Source organism: Manis javanica, chromosome X (genome assembly GCF_040802235.1).
Source record: "Manis javanica isolate MJ-LG chromosome X, MJ_LKY, whole genome shotgun sequence".
Taxonomy (NCBI): domain Eukaryota; kingdom Metazoa; phylum Chordata; class Mammalia; order Pholidota; family Manidae; genus Manis; species Manis javanica.
In genome coordinates this window covers 108,066,356-108,085,151 of record NC_133174.1, presented here as the reverse complement: position 1 = coordinate 108,085,151, position 18,796 = coordinate 108,066,356, and the positions used below count along the sequence as shown (strand labels likewise).

At 39.1% G+C, this 18,796-nt stretch overlaps 1 protein-coding gene across 2 annotated transcripts in view; it reads left to right on the top strand.

Annotated features, from left to right (window-relative positions):
• Positions 1-1,019: 1,019 nt before the first annotated feature.
• Positions 1,020-18,796, top strand: part of WDR44 (WD repeat domain 44) — a 106,135-nt gene continuing 88,358 nt past the window's right edge. The window contains exon 1 of one of the 2 annotated variants that reach the window (XM_037004864.2): positions 1,020-1,511. In XM_037004864.2, the coding sequence (XP_036860759.1) occupies positions 1,435-1,511 (77 nt within the window). In that variant the 5' untranslated portion in view covers positions 1,020-1,434. The remainder of the gene's footprint in view (positions 1,512-18,796) is intronic. The other variant, XM_017660132.3, reaches the window with a different exon arrangement.

The following is an 18,796-nucleotide window of genomic DNA, read 5'->3' as shown; positions in this document are numbered from 1 at the left end:
TTGAGGCCCCACCCCTGGTCCCAATCCAGTCCTTTAGCCATCATCTTGAGCAATAGTTGAGGCTGCCCAAATAACTCAAGAGAGGCTTCCTGTCATGATGCCAATGGGAAAAATAAATGTGCTTCACAATTATATAGAAAGTCAATATTACCACTTTAGTGGTCAATGAGCTGTTACTTAAGAAAGAACATCTTTGTCTTTTAAAAAGTACCTATTTTCATCACTGGACACTAGCCAGTTGAGGATCAGAATTAAGTTACTAGCTCTTAGCCTTGTGACAGTATCTGCTCAATATATATTTACCATTTGACTGACACACAACTTGGCTAGTCTATAAGGATTCCTCTCACATTAAGTGTGGGTAGCCACAGGGTGGTTAAAGAAAGAGTAACCAGAGGCCTTACACTGGCTCAGCTCCAGCAGTAAATCCATCATTACTCCATGGAACTGGCACACACCCCACGTATACCTCATGGACCCCACCCTCTGGCCGACAGGATCGTGTCTAGGGGTTTCAGCTGGAGACCTTGCAGTAAACAAGGAGGGTTATTTCAATAACGCTAGAGGTGGTGGATCTGCCTACACCCTACGGGTGGGATATTCTGGGCTTGGATACATTAAGGCACCGTAAATGGAAACAACATTTCATGACAGCATTTCCCTATATATATATTTTTTTTAAAAAGCTGACTCAAAATCACCCCGTTGAAACTGCCTCTCTTTGAAACTGCAGTTGGTGGCTAAACAGCTCTGCCGAACCCTTCCTATGTCGGGCGCTTTCCCTCAAAGCCGGGGAACCACTCCGCTCCTGCGCAGCTTTCCAGACTCCTCCCCTCAGGAGGCTCATTCCCACCCTTTCAGCAACTTCCGGCCCTCACTGAACGCCTCAGCGCGCTTGCGCCGATTTTATAGGCTTTTCAGGTAGAAGAAATTCGAGCGTTTTCTCTCCAGAACAGCCCCCGCCTCTTTGCCCCGCCCACGCATTACCGGCCCCCGCCCCTCCCGAAATCTCGCGAGGGTTGGTGCGCGTCCGTATTTTGCAGGTAACTGGCTCTCACAGCTGCTGTAATTGCAGTTGCTGGAGAAATTGGAGCTGCTGTATTCGGTGCGCCCGCCCTCCCCCACTGAGGAGAGCCACCGCCTCTTCGCTCGCTCTCCTTTTACACCTAAAGCCCGGAGCGGCGGGAGCCACTGTTCCTGGACCCACCGCCGCCTGCTCAGGCGGCTGCTCTGCGGGTCATTTTCCACAGCTTGGCAACTGACGGCGGCCCTCTGCCCCTACCCGGCCCTTCACTCCCAATCGTCTGCGTCCTCATCCTCGCCCGGGACCCACCTCCCCACGGTCTCGTCGGGGTGGAGGACGACGAGAAGGAGACGAGAGTCACCCTCCCTCCAGGCGGCGCCAGCCCCCTCACCCGCGGGTGTGTCCTATAAATGGCGTCGGAAAGCGACACCGAGGAATTCTTTGATGCCCCTGAAGATGTGCATCTAGGGGGCGGCTACCCTGTAGGGTAAGTAACGAGCTATGGACCGGAAGCCGGGCGCCCCTGTCCCCCGGCTTCGCGTGTCTCACTCGGGCACTTGTGAGTAGGGAAAAGGAATCGCCCACCTCGGGCAAATCCCCTCCTTTCTCTAGCAAACAGCCCTGGGCCAGGGAGCCCTTTCTCTTCTGGGCCAGCTTTCTTCCAGGTGAGACAGCTTGCGTCGCTGAGAGCCGGCGGTTTGTATTTGCGGGGTTCAGAGTTTACCTTTCAAACATCCGTTTCTGCCTTGGGGACCGTAGAGGAGCAGGGACAGGAGAAATTGCATTTTCCGTTTTTTTTTTATTTTCTTTTTTTTGCCTCTTAACTTGCCTATTCATTTCAAGCGTGGCTATAACTGTATTTGCCGTCCTCTTCGTTGCACGGAAGAAAAGGAGCAGGGGAAAGGTGGGGTATTTACTTAGAAAAGTCCTGTAGCTGAGGTACTTTAGATCAGCAGTGTTTTATTAAAATAGCACCTTACCCCGAGGCAAAGGAAATCGAAGACAAGGTCTTTACCATTAGGAAGAATGCGATCTTAAAAGGGTAGCCGGACATCAGTGTACACACCGACTACAGAGACACAAACAAGTGCTGAGTAATCTGGTGGTTGAAAGGAGAGCCACAGCTTTGTGCGCCTTATCTAATTCTGCAAGATGTTTTAGTGCTGATTAGTATGGGAGATTGTGAGTAAGGAAGTGCAGAAGTTGGAATGCTCCACTTGACTGGGACTCACCCAGTCCTCCACTTTTCAAAGTTGGAATATAAGGTTCAAAGCGATTTCTCGAAACTCTTCCATGGACTTGCGTGGAACTAAAGGCTGTGAAATATATTTTCATGCTTTAAGAACTTGAGAATTGGTAAAATTTGTATATTGATGTAAATAACTAATACGGTTCCAGGAGTTCATCTGCCTTCAATTCTGAAGCTTGCCCCATGGAAGAAATACCTTGTTTGTTGCATATAAATTATACATCCATTCTAGAAGTCGTTCTAAAATCTAATATGTATTACATATAACTTATACTATAAATGTTACAGCAACAAAATCAGATATGTACCGTGGTGAATCGTAGATGGGTATCTCCACCAACCTTCAAATCACAAGGGATTTTTGGATGGCAATGGCCAATCTTAAGATGGCACTGACTCTCCTTCAAGTTCAGTATCTGAAATAAATACATAGCTAGATGGTAGAGGATAGCAAATACATTTGGATTTCCAAATACATTGGATTCCCTTGAAATTAAATTTCGTTTTTGTGGTTTTCCTCTCAAAATAATGAATTGTCAGTTCAGGTTAAATGAAAGACCTGATCCTTTAGTGTTTTTGTGTGTTTATGTGGAGTAGGGGGAGGGAAATAACAATTCATGTATATGATTGTACTCAGTTTAGAACTGTGGGACTATTGTTTCTTTTCAGTGAATAAAACAAATTCAGTTTGAAGGACAGTTATATCAGGACCTGTGTAAACTACCTAGTCTAGTACCTGGCACAGTGAAAGAACTCAAACGTTCATTCCCTTCTCCTTCCTTTCTTGGTATTAGCAAATTTAACTTCACACTGCTTACTTTGAGAGGAAGTACACATAACTTGGAGTTATTTAACTTACCCAAACCCACTGAGTCATTTTGATAGAATTGATAGTTACTTCTTCCATCATGGGATCATAAAGCTTCTCAAGCACTTGGACTTTTGATACTAATTGAAAAATAATGACATCTCTTGGGACCCAGCTGCCTAATTTTAACTCTCACCTGCCCAAATAGTGAGTCTGTTGAGCTCTGTGGATAAAACTATAAGGTGTGTGAATTTCATGACTCCATTTTGTATTAGTGAGGGTATTTGGAAGAGAATTAGTCTCATCTGGAGAACAGCATCTGCAAAGATGTAGCAGTACTGGGAGGATGGGGAAAAGATTGGCGTCATTATCATTTCCTCTCTCTATTGTGACAGGTTTTGTTATTTGTGTAAGGTACTGTGAGGAGACTTGGTTGGGTTACTAACAACCTAGAAATACAGTGAGAAATCTTGATTTGTGGAAACAGATGGTGTCACTAGATACCTGGTCATCAAGAAATACCTTTTGTCCCTCAATATGTCCCTTGAACTGGAGTGGCACACTATACAAACTTCAGAGGCTAGCAGACTGAATTTGGGCACTGAAAAATCTTTCTTACTACTGGGTGTTCCACAGGATACAGACCATTTCACCAAATTGTAGTAAACTGAGTAGGCAGTTGAGAGTTATCTCATAGGTTTTGTGAATCAGAATTGAAATACACGATCTGTTTCCTAAATTGATTTCTTCTGTTCCCCCTCCAATGGTGTCTTCAGTTTTGTTTTTCTACTCTTTGAAAGCAAACTTAGTAAGTTAAAAGTCAGCCTAGGTTTTTATAGAATGACTTGATTCCAGTGGAGCCTACTTTTTCACAGTAGCAGGCTATCTACACTAGCTCAGCTTTGCAATATACACTACATTTATAATGCTTCATTTTTTTAAGTTAAAGTATCATTGATAATACAAGCATATGTTGGTTGCAAATATACAACACTGGTTCAACAGTTACCCTTATTATTAAATCTTCATCCCCTCTAGTGCAGTCACTATCTGTCAACATAGTAAGATGATACAGAACCATGAACTCTATTCTTCGTGCTGTACTACCATCCCCGTGACCAACCTATATTGTGATTGTGAATTATTGTGACCCCTAATCCCCTTTCCCCTTCCTCTCCCCCTTGGTAACTGCTAATTCCTTCTTGGTGTCTATGAGTCTACTGCTATTTTCTTCCTTCTGTTTTGCTTTGTTTTTTTATACTCCACAAATAAGTGAAATCATTTGGTATTTGTCTTTTTCCACCTGGCTTATTTCACTGAGCATAATACCCTCTAGATCCATGCATGTTGTTGCAAATGGGAGGATTTCTTTTCTTTTTATGGCTGAAGAATATTCCATTGTATGAATATACCACATCTTCTTTATCCATTCATCTATTGATGGACACTTAGGTTGCTTCCATATCTTGGCTATTGGAAATAGTGCAGCAATAAACATAGGGGTGCATATGTCTTTTTGAGTCAGGGATCTTATTTTCTTTGGGTAAATTCCTAGAAGTGGAATTACTGGGTCAAATGGTATTTCTATTTTTAGTTTTTTGAGGAACCTCCATACTGCTTTCTACAGTGGCTATGCCAATTTACATTCCCACCAACAGTGTAGGAGGGTTCCCATTTCTTCACATCATCACAAGCATTTGTTGTCTCTTGTCTTTTGGATGTTGGCCATCCTAACTGGTGTGAGGTGTATCTCATTGTGGTTTTAATTTGCATTTCCCTGATGATTAGTGATGTGGAACATCTGTTCATTTATAGTGCTTCAATTTGATTGATAGTTCAGGTCAGGTTTCCTTATTCTTATCTGTTTTTACATATGAGGAACCTTTGGTTCAGAGAGGTTAATGAATTTGTCTAGGAGACACAGTTTATAAGTGATAGCTGGGATTTGAAAGTAGTTCTTCAGACTCCCAGTCCAGTATTTTTTTCCAGTACATGTTAGCTGCCCCACACTGTGTATGTGTGTGTGTGTAAGTGTGTAAGTATAAAGAAAGAAGCTATCCTCCAAGAGTTCTGGAGTAAAATGTTTTAGGATAAACTTGCTGAATGGAGCTGATGCATCTATTTAAAACCAGCAGCCCAAACTTTTCAGTTCTATTGGCTAGAAATTCCCACTTTCTTTTTCAGGAATGTGTATTTTGTTTTGTCAGATAGGAATTTTATAAGGTCGTAGCATGCTGCAGCTAGAAGAGACATCTAGTTAAACTCCTTTGTATAAAATGTGAAAACCAAAGCCTAGAGAGGGAAAGTGACTTTTCCAATGTGCCACAGCAAATGAATGGCAGAGTTAAGACTACAATCTAGATTAATTTCGAAGTCTAGTCTTCTTTTTGCTACTGTACTCTTTGATAAAGCAGGAAAAGGAGGAGGAAGTGTGGTATAGTAGGAAAAAAACCCCTGTACTATGAGTCAATTCGTTTCCTCATCTTTAAATTGAAATTACACTCTGAGAACCCTTCCAAGTCTGTCACTATGTTGAGGTTTAATAGTGTGCTTTCATTGATAAGCTTTTGTTCTTGGGAAATCTTAACATGATTTTTTATTTTAGTTTTTGGTTTAACAACTAGATGGTATTTGGTATGTGATTCGAGACTCATAGGTTTGAAATTAAATATTTACTGGGTAAATTATATATAAGATGAATGCACCTGCTAGTTTGTGTGATTTATATATACACATACTAAAGGCTGGCACAAAGAACATATTATAAAAATAAACGCCACATTCTTAATTTTTTTAGTGGCAAACAAAATATCTTTGAGGCTTTGGAAGGAAGGATACAATGGTAACATTTTTAGAGTAGTAAGGGATCAGAGACCATTTAGCCTAGCCCTTACATTTAACTAAAAGAGAAACCTAGGCTCAGATAGGGGAAGTGACACATTGCTGATCAGTGGCTAACTTGGAACTAGAACCAAACTCTCCTGATTCTTCATTTATACCATGCTGCCTCCTCTGTGGAAGGAGGGAAAGTATTGCTGGATATCCCAGTCTAGGTCTGTGGCACTTACCCTGTTAGCGGGGCTCTTAAGATGGTCTGCTTCTATCTAATGTGATTCTGTTTTTTCATGCTTTGCTCTCAGGACATTAACTGTTCTAGGAACCTAACTTTTGCCCACTAATTTTCTCCAAGTCAGGATGAAAAATGGTGGCAGAATAGCTGAGCTAAAGACAGTGGTTGTTGTATTTTATTTTGTTTTGTTTTGCTTTGTTTGTTTGTTTTGAGGAGTCTAGTCAGTGTCAACCACAGTCTATCATTTTAGATTGGGGTAAGGATGAAATCTCTATTTTTAAGTCATGAGAACTGACATCAAACTGTCCTAAAGAATTGGGCTAGAAAACAAAAAGTTGCATAGCTGCCTTTGTTGAAAATTCAGCTTCTCACTTTACTTAGGCATCAGAAATATTTTTACCTGGATTCAAAATTAATAGAAAGTTTAATTGAAAAATATTTGTGCAATATGGGTTATTTTAGGAAACATTTCTTAAAAATGGCTGTTTATGTGTTGCTGTTTTTAATTATAGATTATATTTAATCATGGGTTCATAGGTTATATTTGATGCTGTTGGCTTTGTGGATTGGTAGAAATGTGTTTTGCCACACCCATGTAACATATTGAAGTTAAGGAAAAACCTTCTTCATATTAATTAGTAAATCCAAGTTCTAAATTTAGTGGCTTCCAACTGTCAATGGGTGATTCATGGAGGTAGGACAGCCAGTATGGCAATTTGGGGGCTCAGTTTGAATCTGTACAAACTCCTGTAAACTGAAAAGTCTATTCTGCTCTTGTGATACCTACTGCATAAAACAGGGTAGATAAATCTGATTTTTTAAATGTTGAAAACCTAGATTGTTTTACAATGTTAACAGTTAGGTGGTGGTACTACAGAACAAAATAATTTCTAATTGTGGCTATTAGAAATTTATTGCATAACCTTTACATTACATAACAATCCATGCGTTCTCTTCAGTTCATTGTTTTGGCTTTGACGAAGTCAGGTGAATTTGCCAGGCAGTCTCCTTGAAAAGGCCGTTTGTTTCCTCCTCATACTCTGCCTGCGATTCTGGCAATTACTTCCAAGGGTAGTGTAGGTAGAGGAAGAGAGTGGTGATAGGGGTGGTGGTCACAGTCCAGTATCAGGGGTAGAAGTGGAGGTGGTGAAAGTAGCCCTAAGCAGGCATACAGAGACTAGGTCATAAGGCCACTTACTGGGGCATGAATAACTGAGATAAGACAAATCGCACATTTTGTATTGTTTCCAATATACACCTACAGAGTGAGAATTAAATAATCCTTTCTGTAAGAGATTAATAGCCCATGAGAAGTACCTCCAACTAAATTCAAAGTAATAAAAACTAGGTACTTAATGATGTCCTACTGATATTTAACTTGAATTAATAATTAACCTACATTTCTGTTTTCTACCCAGAACTAAACTAATTTCTACAAACTTCGACAAGTTCTCTTCCCCTCTAGCTATCAGATATTATTCTGCTAACCAGCTAAACCTTTAATTGGATGCTTTCCTTAGTCTTAAGAGCAGAACCCTATTCTTTTATTTCAAGCTGAGCAGTCTTTTTGTTAGTCCATTATCTCATGATTCAAAATTGAGGAAAAAGCATATAAGACATAATGTGTGCCTCATACCTGATGGCAAACCCAATGTTTTTCCCCAGTCAGTATACAAATTTATCTTGGTTACAATAGCAACTAACCTATCAGTTATTCTTCTAGCTCTTTTGCCTTCTCTCAGATACTAGGACTACCATATAATCAGGTTCTGCTAAGGCTCTTCAGGTCTTAACATTTTATTACCAGCTGCAGCTGTCTGGCATTTTACAGTTTGGCATTCCATCAGGGTCAGTTTAGTTTTAGTCCACAAAACCTTTTTCTCTGCAAACATTTTAAACATACAGAATTTAACAAGAACACATTAGGCAACAATTTCCTCATACTAATTTTCTCAGTTCCATTGTTAGTCATTGTCTTGAAGATTGAATACATCGCATAACTGGCATCCAGTGGCCACCCCTTTACAATATAGCTAGAATAAATTTCAAGATAAAGATTAAAATATATTTAACAAATATATTTACAGGTGTGATCTTAGACTTGATATCATGAGCTAGCTGAAGTGACTTAAAAGCACCTTGAGTCATCAGTAACTACCAAATAATCTGGCTTCTAACAAAAATGATTTCTGTAAGCTGCAGAAAGAATGCTTGACCTTTATATTACTTCATTCTAATTTGAGACATCTGTTTAGAAATTTAATAGACAAGGTTATCTTTCTTTTGCAGCCTTTGAAGAAATAGGGAAAGAAAGGTAGAGACTGAATAGTTGCATGGGTCTTTATTATAAGTCTATTTCCTTTACAAATACATTTTTTATCTCTTAAAAACCTCAGAATTCAAACAACTGAAATAGTTTTAAATTGCAAATGATTGCTTGTCTTGCTAAAAATAAATGTTAAAAAATAATTAGGGTATATAGATTGTTTATGTATTAGTCTTTGTTTTTGGTCTCGTACTTGCTAATATTATATTACATAGTGTAGTAATTTCTAACTGTACAATCTCTTGGGTTAACTGAATTGGAGGTGGTTAATCTGTTAATGATTCAACCAATTTGGTATCTGTTTCTGTATATAACAATAATAGATGTAATATCTTTTTAAAAATCAAAGTAGAATTTTAGTCCTAAGATACTGTGTGTGCTTTTCATAAAGTGTTTGTCTTTCTGAATTAGAAGAGTATGTTGTCAGCTTGCAAGTTTGTGAAATGAGTAAATTAAATCTTTCTGGTTGAAGTTTTTATTGTGATCATGATTTAAATGGTTGCATTTTAACACTAGTGCATCGTATTCAAAACTGTGGTTCAATTCTGATAATACCCCAAGGGGAACTTTAATTGCACAAATAGGCTTAAGATCAGAAAAATTTTTATTTTCTCCACAGGGCATTAATCCTTATATTGTTTAAAAGGAGAGAGGTGGAAGGATAAAATGTTAAAACAAAACAAAAGCATAGTCAAGGGGGAAGCATAAAATTTTTGGAAACTTCAAACAGAAACCGTTAACAATATTTCCCAGTAGACAGCCTGAACAGAGGAAGCCATTCCTGTATAAAATCTACTTAACAACTACTAATTGTTATAGACGATTCCAGTGCAAACTCATTGAACTATGGGCATTCTTATGAACCACAGGATAGACTTTCTAGAGAACCAATAAATAGAATGTAGAGCTGTATTCAAACTCACTTTCTCAGAAGCAGACATCCTGGTTACTAAGTAAGCTCAAGGGAAGAGGTGGGAGTGGCTTTCTGGCATTCTCTTGAACTGGAAAGACTAGTCATCAATGAAATTAATACCCATAGTCCTCTTTTAAATTTGTTCCTGAAAGTCTATATTTCATTAAAATTGGAACTGAAGGAATTTTTTTTTTGGTTCTTAGTAGTAGCTAACAATTTGTGGGGTTTTTTTTGATATCATTAATCTATAATTACATGAAGAACATTATGTTTACTAGACTCCCCCCATCACCAAGTACCCCCCACAAACCACATTACAGTCACTGTCCATCAGCATAGTAAGGTGCTGTAGAATCACTACTTGTCTTCTCTGTGTTGCACAGCCCTCCCTGTGCCACCCCATTATACATGCTAATTGTACTGCCCCCTTTCTTACCCCCCACCTTATCCCTCCCTTCCCATCCCTCCTCCCCAGTCCCATTCCCTTTGGTAACTGTTAGTCCTTGCTTGGGTTCTGTGAGTCTGCTGCTATTTTGTTTCTTCAGTTTTTTCTTTGTTCTTATACTCCACATACGAGTGAAATCATTTGGTACTTGTCTTTCTCCGCCAGGCTTATTTCACTGAGCATAATCCCCTCTAGCTCCATCCATGTTGTTGCAAATGGTAGGATTTGTTTTCTTCTTATGGCTGAATAATATTCCATTGTATATATATACCACATCTTCTTTATCCATTCATCTACTGATGGACATATAGGTTGCTTCCAATTCTTGGCCATTGTAAATAGTGCTGCGATAAACATAGGGGTGCATATGTCTTTTTCAAACTGGGCTGCTGCATTCTTAGGGTAAATTCCTAGGAGTGAGATTCCTGGGTTAAATGGTATTTCTATCTTGAGCTTTTTGAGGAACCTCCATATTGCTTTCCACAATGGTTGAACTAGTTTACATTCCCACCAGCAGTGTAGGAGGCTTCCCCTTTCTCTACATCCTCACCAACATTTGTTGTTGTTTGTCTTTTGGATGGTGGTGATCCTTACTGGTGTGAGGTGATATCTCATTGTGGTTTTAATTTGCATTTCTCTGATGACTAGCGATGTGGAGCATCTTTTCATGTGTCTGTTGGCCATCTGAATTTCTTCTTTGAAGACCTGTCTGTTCAGATCCTCTGCCCATTTTTAATTGGATTATTTGCTTTTTGTTTGTTGAGGTTCGTGAGCTCTTTATATATTTTGGATGTCAACCCTTTATCAGATCTGTCATTTATGAATATATTCTCCCATACTGTAGGATGCCTTTTTGTTCTATTGGTGGTGTCTTTTGCTGTACAGAAGCTTTTCAGCTTGATATAGTCCTACTTGTTCATTTTTGCTTTTGTTTCCCCTGCCTGGGGAAATATGTTCATGAAGAAGTCACTCATGTTTATGTCCAAGAGATTTTTGCCTATATTTTTTTCTAACAGTTTTATGATTTCATGACTTACATTCAGGTCTTTGATCCATTTTGAATTTACTTTTGTGTATGGGGTTAGACAGTGATCCAGTTTCATTCTCTTACATGTAGCTGTCCAGTTTTGCCAACATCCGCTGTTGAAGACAGTGTCTTTTCCCCATTGTATGTCCATGGCTCCTTTATTGTATATTAATTGACCGTATGTGTTTGGGTTAATATCTGGACTCTCTATTCTGTTCCTGGTCTGTGGGTCTGTTATTGTGCCAATACCAAATTGTCTTGATTACTGTGGCTTTGTAGTAGAGCTTGAAGTTGGGGAGCGAGATCTCCCCCACTTTATTCTTCCTTCTCAGGATTGCTTTGGCTATTCGGGGTCTTCGTTCGTTCCATATGAATTTTTGAACTATTTGTTCCAGTTCATTGAAGAATTCTGTTGGTATTTTGATAGGGATTGCATTGAATCTGTAGATTGCTTTGGGCAGGATGGCCATTTGACGATATTAATTCTTCCTAGCCAAGAGCATGGGAAGAATTTCCATTTGTTAGTGTCCTCTTTAATTTCTTTAAGAGTGTCTTGTAGTTTTCTGGGTATAGGTTTTTCACTTCCTTGGTTAGGTTTATTCCTAGGTACTTTATTCTTTTGATGCACTTGTGAATGGAATTGTTTTCCTGATTTCTCTTTCTGTTAGTTCATCGTTAGTGTATAGGAAAGCAACAGATTTCTGTGTATTAATTTTGTATCCTGCAACTTTGCTGAATTCAGATATTAGTTCTAGTAGTTTTGAAATGGAGTCTTTATGGTTTTTATGTACAATATCATGTCATCTGCAAATAGTGACAGTTTAACTTCTTCTTTACCAATCTGGATTCCTTGTATTTCTTTGTTTTGTCTAATTGCTGTGGCTAGGACCTCCAGTACTATGTTAAATAACAGTGGGGAGAGTGGGCATCCCTGTCTTGTTCCTGGTTTTAGAGGAAAAGCTGTCAGCTTCTCGCTGTTAAGTATGATGTTGGCTGTGGGTTTGTCATATATAGCGTTTATTATGTTGAGGTACTTGCCCTGTATACCCATTTTGTTGAGAGTTTTTATCATGAATGGATGTTGAATTTTGTCAAATGCTTTTTCAGCGTCTATGGAAATGATCATGTGGTTTCTGTCCTTCTTTTTGTTGATGTGTGGTGGATGATGTGTGGTGGATGTTGATGGATTTTTTAATATTGTACCATCCTTGCATCCCTGAAATGAGTCCCACTTGATCATGGTGTATGATCTTCTTGATGTATTTTTGAATTCAGATTGCAAATATTTTGTTGAGTATTTTTAAATGTATGTTCATCATGGATATTGGTGTGTAATTTTCTTTTTTGGTGCAGTCTTTGCCTGGTTTTGGTATTAGAATGATGCTGGCTTCATAGAATGAGTTTGAAAGTATTCCCTCTTCCTTTTTTTGGAAAACTTTAAGAAGAATGGGTATTATGTCTTCTCTATATGTCTGTTAAAATTCAGTGGTGAATTCATCTGGACCAGGGGTTTTGTTCTTGGGTAGTTTTTTGATTACCAATACAATTTCTTTGCTGGTAATTGGTCTGTTTAGATTTTGTTTTTCATCCTTGGTCCGTCTTGGAAGGTTGTATTTTTCTAGGAAGTTGTCCATTTGTTCTAGGTTTCCCAGCTTGTTAGCATATAGATTTTCATTATATTCTCTAATAATTTTTTGTATTTCTGTGGGGTCCGTCATGACTTTTCCTTTCTTGTTTCTGATTCTGTTGATTTGTGTAAATTCTCTTTTTCTCTTAATAAGTCTGGCTTGGGGCTTATGTATTTTGTTTGTTTTTTCAAAGAACCAGCTCTTGGTTTCATTGATTTTTTTCTATTTTATTCTTCTCAATTTTATTTATTTCTTCTCTGATCTTTATTATGTCCCTCCTTCTGACTTTGGGCCTCATTTGTTCTTCTTTTTCCAGTTTCAATAATTATGAGTTCAGACTATTTATTTGGGATTGTTCTTCCTTCTTTAAATAGTTATGGATTGCTATGTACTTTCCTCTTAAGACTGCTTTTGCTGCATCCAGAGAAGTTGGGGCTTTATGCTTTCGTCATTTGTCTCCATATATTGCTTGATCTCTGCTTTAATTTGGTCATTGGTCCATTGATTATTTAGAAGCATGTTCTTAAGCCTCCATGTGTTGGTGACCCTTTTTGTTTTCTTTGTACAATTTATTTCTAGTTTTATGCCTTGGTGATCTGAGAAGTTGGTTGTTCAGTGCTTCTGTGTCCTTACTTATTTTCTGTCTGGTGGATCTGTCCTTATGAGTGAGTGGTGTGTTGAAGTCTCCTAGAATGAATGCATTGCATTCTATTTCCTCCTTTAATTCTGTTAGCATTTGTTTCACATATATTGGTGCTCCAGTATTGGGTACATATATATTTATAATGGTTATATCCTCTTATTGGACGGACCCCTTTATCATTATGTAATGTCCTTCTATATCTCTTGTTACTTTCTTTGTTTTGAAGTCTATTTTATCTGGTATAAGTACTGCAACACCTGTTTTTTTCTCCCCATTGTTTGCATGAAATATCTTTTTCCATCCCTTGACTTTTAGTCTGTGCATGTCTTTGGGTTTGAGGTGAGTCTCTTGTAAGCAGCATGTAGATGTGTCTTGCTTTTTTATCCATTCTGTTACTCTGTGTCTTATGATTGGTGCATTCAGTCCATTTACATTTAGGGTGATTATTGAAAGATATGTACATATTGCCATTGCAAGCTTTAGATTCGTGCTTCTGAAAGGTTCAAGGGCAGTTTCTTTACTATCTAGCCGTCGAACTGAACTCTCTTATTGAGCTATTATTGACAAGGCCCTTCTGTTTCTTTACATTAAATATATCATGCCATTCTCTTCTGGCCTGTAAAGTTTCTGTTGAGAAGTCTGATGATAGCCTGATGGGTTTTCCTTTGTAGGTGACCTTTTTTCTGTCTCTGGCTGCCTTTAATACTCTGTCCTTTTCTTTGATCTTTGCCATTTTAATTATTATATGTCTTGGTGTCCTCCTTGGGTCCCTTGTGTTGGGAGTTCTATGGGCTTCCCTGGTCTGAGAGACTGTTTCCTTCCCCAGCTTGGGGAAGTTTTCAGCAATTATTTCTTCAAAGAAACTTTCTATCCCTTTTTCTCTCTTCTTCTTCTTCTGGTACTCCTGTAATGCGAATATTGTTCCATTTGGATTGTTCACACATTTCTCTTAATATTCATTCATTCATGGAGATCCTTTTATCTCTCTCTGCCTCAGCTTCTCTGTATTCCTGTTCTCTGATTTCTATTCCATTAACAGTCTCTTCCACCTCATCCAGTCTGCTCTTAAGTCCTTCCAGAGATTGTTTTATTTCTGTATTCTCCCTCCCTACTTGCTCCTTTAGCTCTTGCATATTTCTCTGCAGGTCCATCAGGATGATTATGACATTTATTTTGAATTCTTTTTCAGCAAGATTGGTTATATCTGTCTCCCCAGGCCCTCTCTTGGGGGTTGTCTGGGTAGTTCTGGACTGGACCAAATTCTTCTGCCTTTTTATGGAGATAGAGGTAGTTGTAGGCAGGTAGCACATTTGTCAGCTGGGAGAACAAAGTCCTTTCCTGTTTGCTGGTCGCTTTGCCCTTTTCCGCTCCCTGTGTCAGTTACCCACACTCCTGGAGCAGCCTCTGGGTTAATCCCCTAAGCTGCCGTCGGGGGTTCGCCGTCAGGGTAGCCCAGAGCCCTGTGGGGATTGGCAGGCAAGCCAGGTGTGCTCTCCTGTGAGAGCTGCGCCCCTCTGCCTGTGCCTGTGCTGGCAACGGCCTTTGGGTCTGGCCCAGGCGGCTGCACACCAGGAGGAGATTCTTTGTGGCTTCTGAGGGTGCGGCCACTCCCTGGCCCCTTGACTGCCACCATGGTAACACATGGCCACTCGCAGGTTGTTGTGTTGGTGTGGCAGGCATGCATGCCTGCTCCCAGGCTGCTCCGCTGCCACCGGTGTGCACACCCACTCTCAAGCTATTGGGCCGCTGTGTCGGGGGCCGCGCTGGCTGGGGGAATGACTGGCAGGCTGCTTATCACCATGAGGGGCTTCAGAGCTGTGCTACTGCCCACAGGATTAGGACGCCTGGAGTTCCCCAGGATTCCCAGCTGCTGGGCTGTGTGTCCCAGGACAATTCCGTCCAGCTGTGAGGTCCCTGTCCCTTTAAGACTTTCAAAAAGCACTCGCTTTTCTTTTGTTCGAGGGGAGCCGGTTGCGGGGTCCCACTTGCAGATTTTGCTTTTCTGTTTCTCTAATATCCAGCACACCGTGCACGGTGTGTCTGTGCTCCCGGTGCGGATTACTAGAGCTGGTTGTTTAGCACTCCTGCGCTTCCACTCCCTCCCAACTCCAACTCCTCTCCTCCTGCCAGGGAACTGGGGTGGGAGGAGTGCTCAGTTCCTGCCAGGCCACGGCTTGTATTTTACCCCCTTCATGAGATGCTGAGTTCTCACAGATGTAGATATAGCCTGGCTGTTGTACTGTATCCACTGATCTCTCTTTTAGGAATAGTTGTATTTGTTGTATTTTCAAAAATATATATGATTTGCGGAGGACATTTCCACTGCCCTACTCATGCCGCCATCTTGGCTCCTCTCAATTTGTGTGGTTTTTTTCCCTCAATTTGTGTGTTTTTTAAAAATTTCTATTTCAAAATAAGTTTACCCATGTCAGACTGAAATGGCACTTAGTTTGAACCAGCCCTAGTTCCATTCCACTCACCCCCAGCTTTCTCCTTTTTTTACCCAAATGTCATTTGTACAGAGATTCACTAGCATAACTTATTGTCCCTTACAACTGAGAAGGAATAGTGATGAAATGTAGTGGCTGGGTATTTGGGGAGGAGTAAGGGAAAGACCAGTTAAATTGGAAATAGTGGAAGCATTGGTAAGTGGGATTGGTTAAGCATCACAGGTTGATAAAACTAGTACCTTTCTGAGTGAAAGTGAATAAGTTTGTTAATATTTTGCAACTGGTATTTTATCTTTATCGGGTTGGTTTTAGAGATTAAGGCTAATGACGACATCAGTCTTTTTTCTTTTAAGGGAACTTTATTTACTATCCCTATTAACTCTTTCCATATTTCCCAGCATAGAGAGATGTCCACAGTTGGTGTGTTTACGTGGTGATAGGGATGGTGAATAGACATGCTCTGTGGTGTTACACTTCTCTTCATCATTTCTTCTACTTTTAAACTTCCTGGTTCTCTCAAATCCCCAAACAGACACACGCACACACACACATACACACCCCAGTTCCCATAAGAGTGAAATGAAGGGGACTGAGAAGGCAAGGATAGTGGTGTGGATTTATGGGGCCTTTGTAACTTGGGGACCTTGTGTACTCAGTAAATATTAAATGTTAATAGTGAAACCTTGGTGGAGAAAGACAAAATACCAAATGATTTCATTCATTTGTTGAGTATAAAAAGAAAGCAAAACTGAAGGAACAAAATAGCAGTAGACTCACAGACAGAAGAAAAGGACTATTGGTTACCAAAGGGGAGAGGTGGGGGAGGTTGGGTGGGAAGGCAGAAGGGGATTAAGGGGTACTATAATTGTCAATCACAATATGGGAAGACAGTGCAGCATGGAAAAGACAATGACTCTAACATCTCACTATGCTTATAGACAGTGCCCACAATAGAGGGGTGAGGACTTGATAATATGGGTGAATGTTGAAACCAGTGTATTGTTTATGTGAAACCATCATAAGATTGTAAATTACTGATACTTTAATTTTAAAAAATAGTGAAGACTTCGGAGGTGTTTCAGTTATCCTGCAGTTATATGAACTCCTTGTTACCAACATTTTTTTTTCTAGGGACGAACGTGTGTTCACATTTAGGAAGTATTATAGTCCTACACGTTGTTACTTGTAAAGAATGGTAATACCATATTGTCAACTCATGTTGGGCATTATCTTCAAAGTACTTTCATTCACATTATCTTTTCTGATTATCCTGCAGTTCTGTGAGATAGAAGGACAATTTTTGTGAGATGGGTAGGACTAGTATTCCAATTTTGCAAATAAAAAAAGTCATAAAGGTGGATAAAGGACAGCCAGCAAAAGAGGAACTTCACGTATTTGTGGTAATTAGCTGGTGATTTTGAATAGAGATGTAAAGCATTAGGTTCCTTCCTATATTCCTTTTGTGAACTATAAGCATTTGTGATGTTATATTTTAAATTTGAATTCTGAACAGGGAGGCTAGCTCTCCTACTATTTAGGTATATATAATCTACCATTTTAAAAAAACAGTATTTTTATGCTCTTCTTAAGCTTTTACTGGAATTGATTATGGTGAGGTAGCTAGCAATGTCAGAAAATGACCTTGTTACTGAAAGAGCTGGAATCCCAGACACTACTCACTGCATTTCAAAGAGTATTCTTTGTTACTAATAGGAAACCCCTCAAGAAGTGAGCTACTGCTGATTTGGTCTTATGTGCCTCATCAAAAGTCTTGATCCCAGATTTTTCTTTCTATAATTGTTTTGTAGATTGTTGTCAGTTGTTTGGTTAGGCCACAGGTTTTGTGGGGGACGGTTATAACTCTGATTCATATTTTGGGCTACAAGCCCCTAATTGGAAACACAATGTTTATTTTTTTCTTTCCTCCCCTTCAAAGATGTTTTCCAGCAGTCACAATGAATGCATGTGGTACTTAGAAACATTTTCCTCCTAATTAAACCTCTGTTAGATATCAAATTAATGGTAAAATGCATTGCTAGTAGCCAAGTAATTAGAAAAATTATGTTATTAGTATTTAAGATATAAATAAGATTGAATAATCTTTTATAATAAATAATAAGCTTGGTCTGAAGAATATTTTACATAGGTAAGCATTCTAGGTAATTTTGAGACAGAGACCATGGGCTTAGACAGAGTAGGGTGAGGGCCTCCAGAAAAAGCAAGGCAAGATATTTACAGTCAAAGCAATGTAACAATGTAAAGTCCCTATCAAAACTCTGTGTTCAGCATTATGCAAAGTCAAGGTCACATTAATTCTCTTGGGTAAAGATAACAGACTAGGAATATAAACATCTTCACTGAGATCATTTGGTAGTACGCTCAGTTCTAACATCTGTGACAGAAAACCCACAGTTGTTATTTTGCATCCAAATCTTTTAAATATAGCCTACTGCTATATGTTCTTTGTTGTGTTGATTTGGTTTCTATAAAGTAAATGAATGCTGTTCTCAACATTACTAAATTAAAGAGGTTTAGCAAGTTCCGAAGTCAAGCTAACAGAGTTAATAAAGTGTGTTGCTTGTGTATTTATACCTTTCACTAAAATTGTATTGAATGCACTATTATTATGTCAGAGTTTATAAAGGGTTTGACATTTTGCTTCCTATGGAAACTTGATGGGCAACTCTTAGGTCAGTTGCAGTTATTGTCATTATATCCAAATCCCAGTGACTGGTGGTCACCTACCTTTGGGATCAGTGACCTTATATTCTAATGAAATTTTGCCTCAGATATTTGAAGGTTATCACTGGATCAGGTCAGAGTTATGAAACAAATAATTCTGTACCATACCACAAAATCATCAGAGCAACGTTTTAAAGCCATGTAAAATTTTAAAATAATATGTGTAGATATTACAATGCAATGGTACTGAACACATTTACCTTAGATGGAAAAGGAAAACTATAATTAAAATGCTGAATGGATAGGGACTGAAGAAAATATCTGCCCCACATTATTTTATATTCAAACATGATCTTTGTTAGTATAAACTCACCATAGCCAGTGCATGAAAATAACTTTCTTGTAGAAAACAGGATTATGAATTAATGAATTAAAATACTGTCTGTATTGAAAGTTGCTGAAATACTAATTTGGAAATTGTGTTTATATTCAAAACCTAAGTGGAAGCCACACTAAAAGTAATTTTAGTAT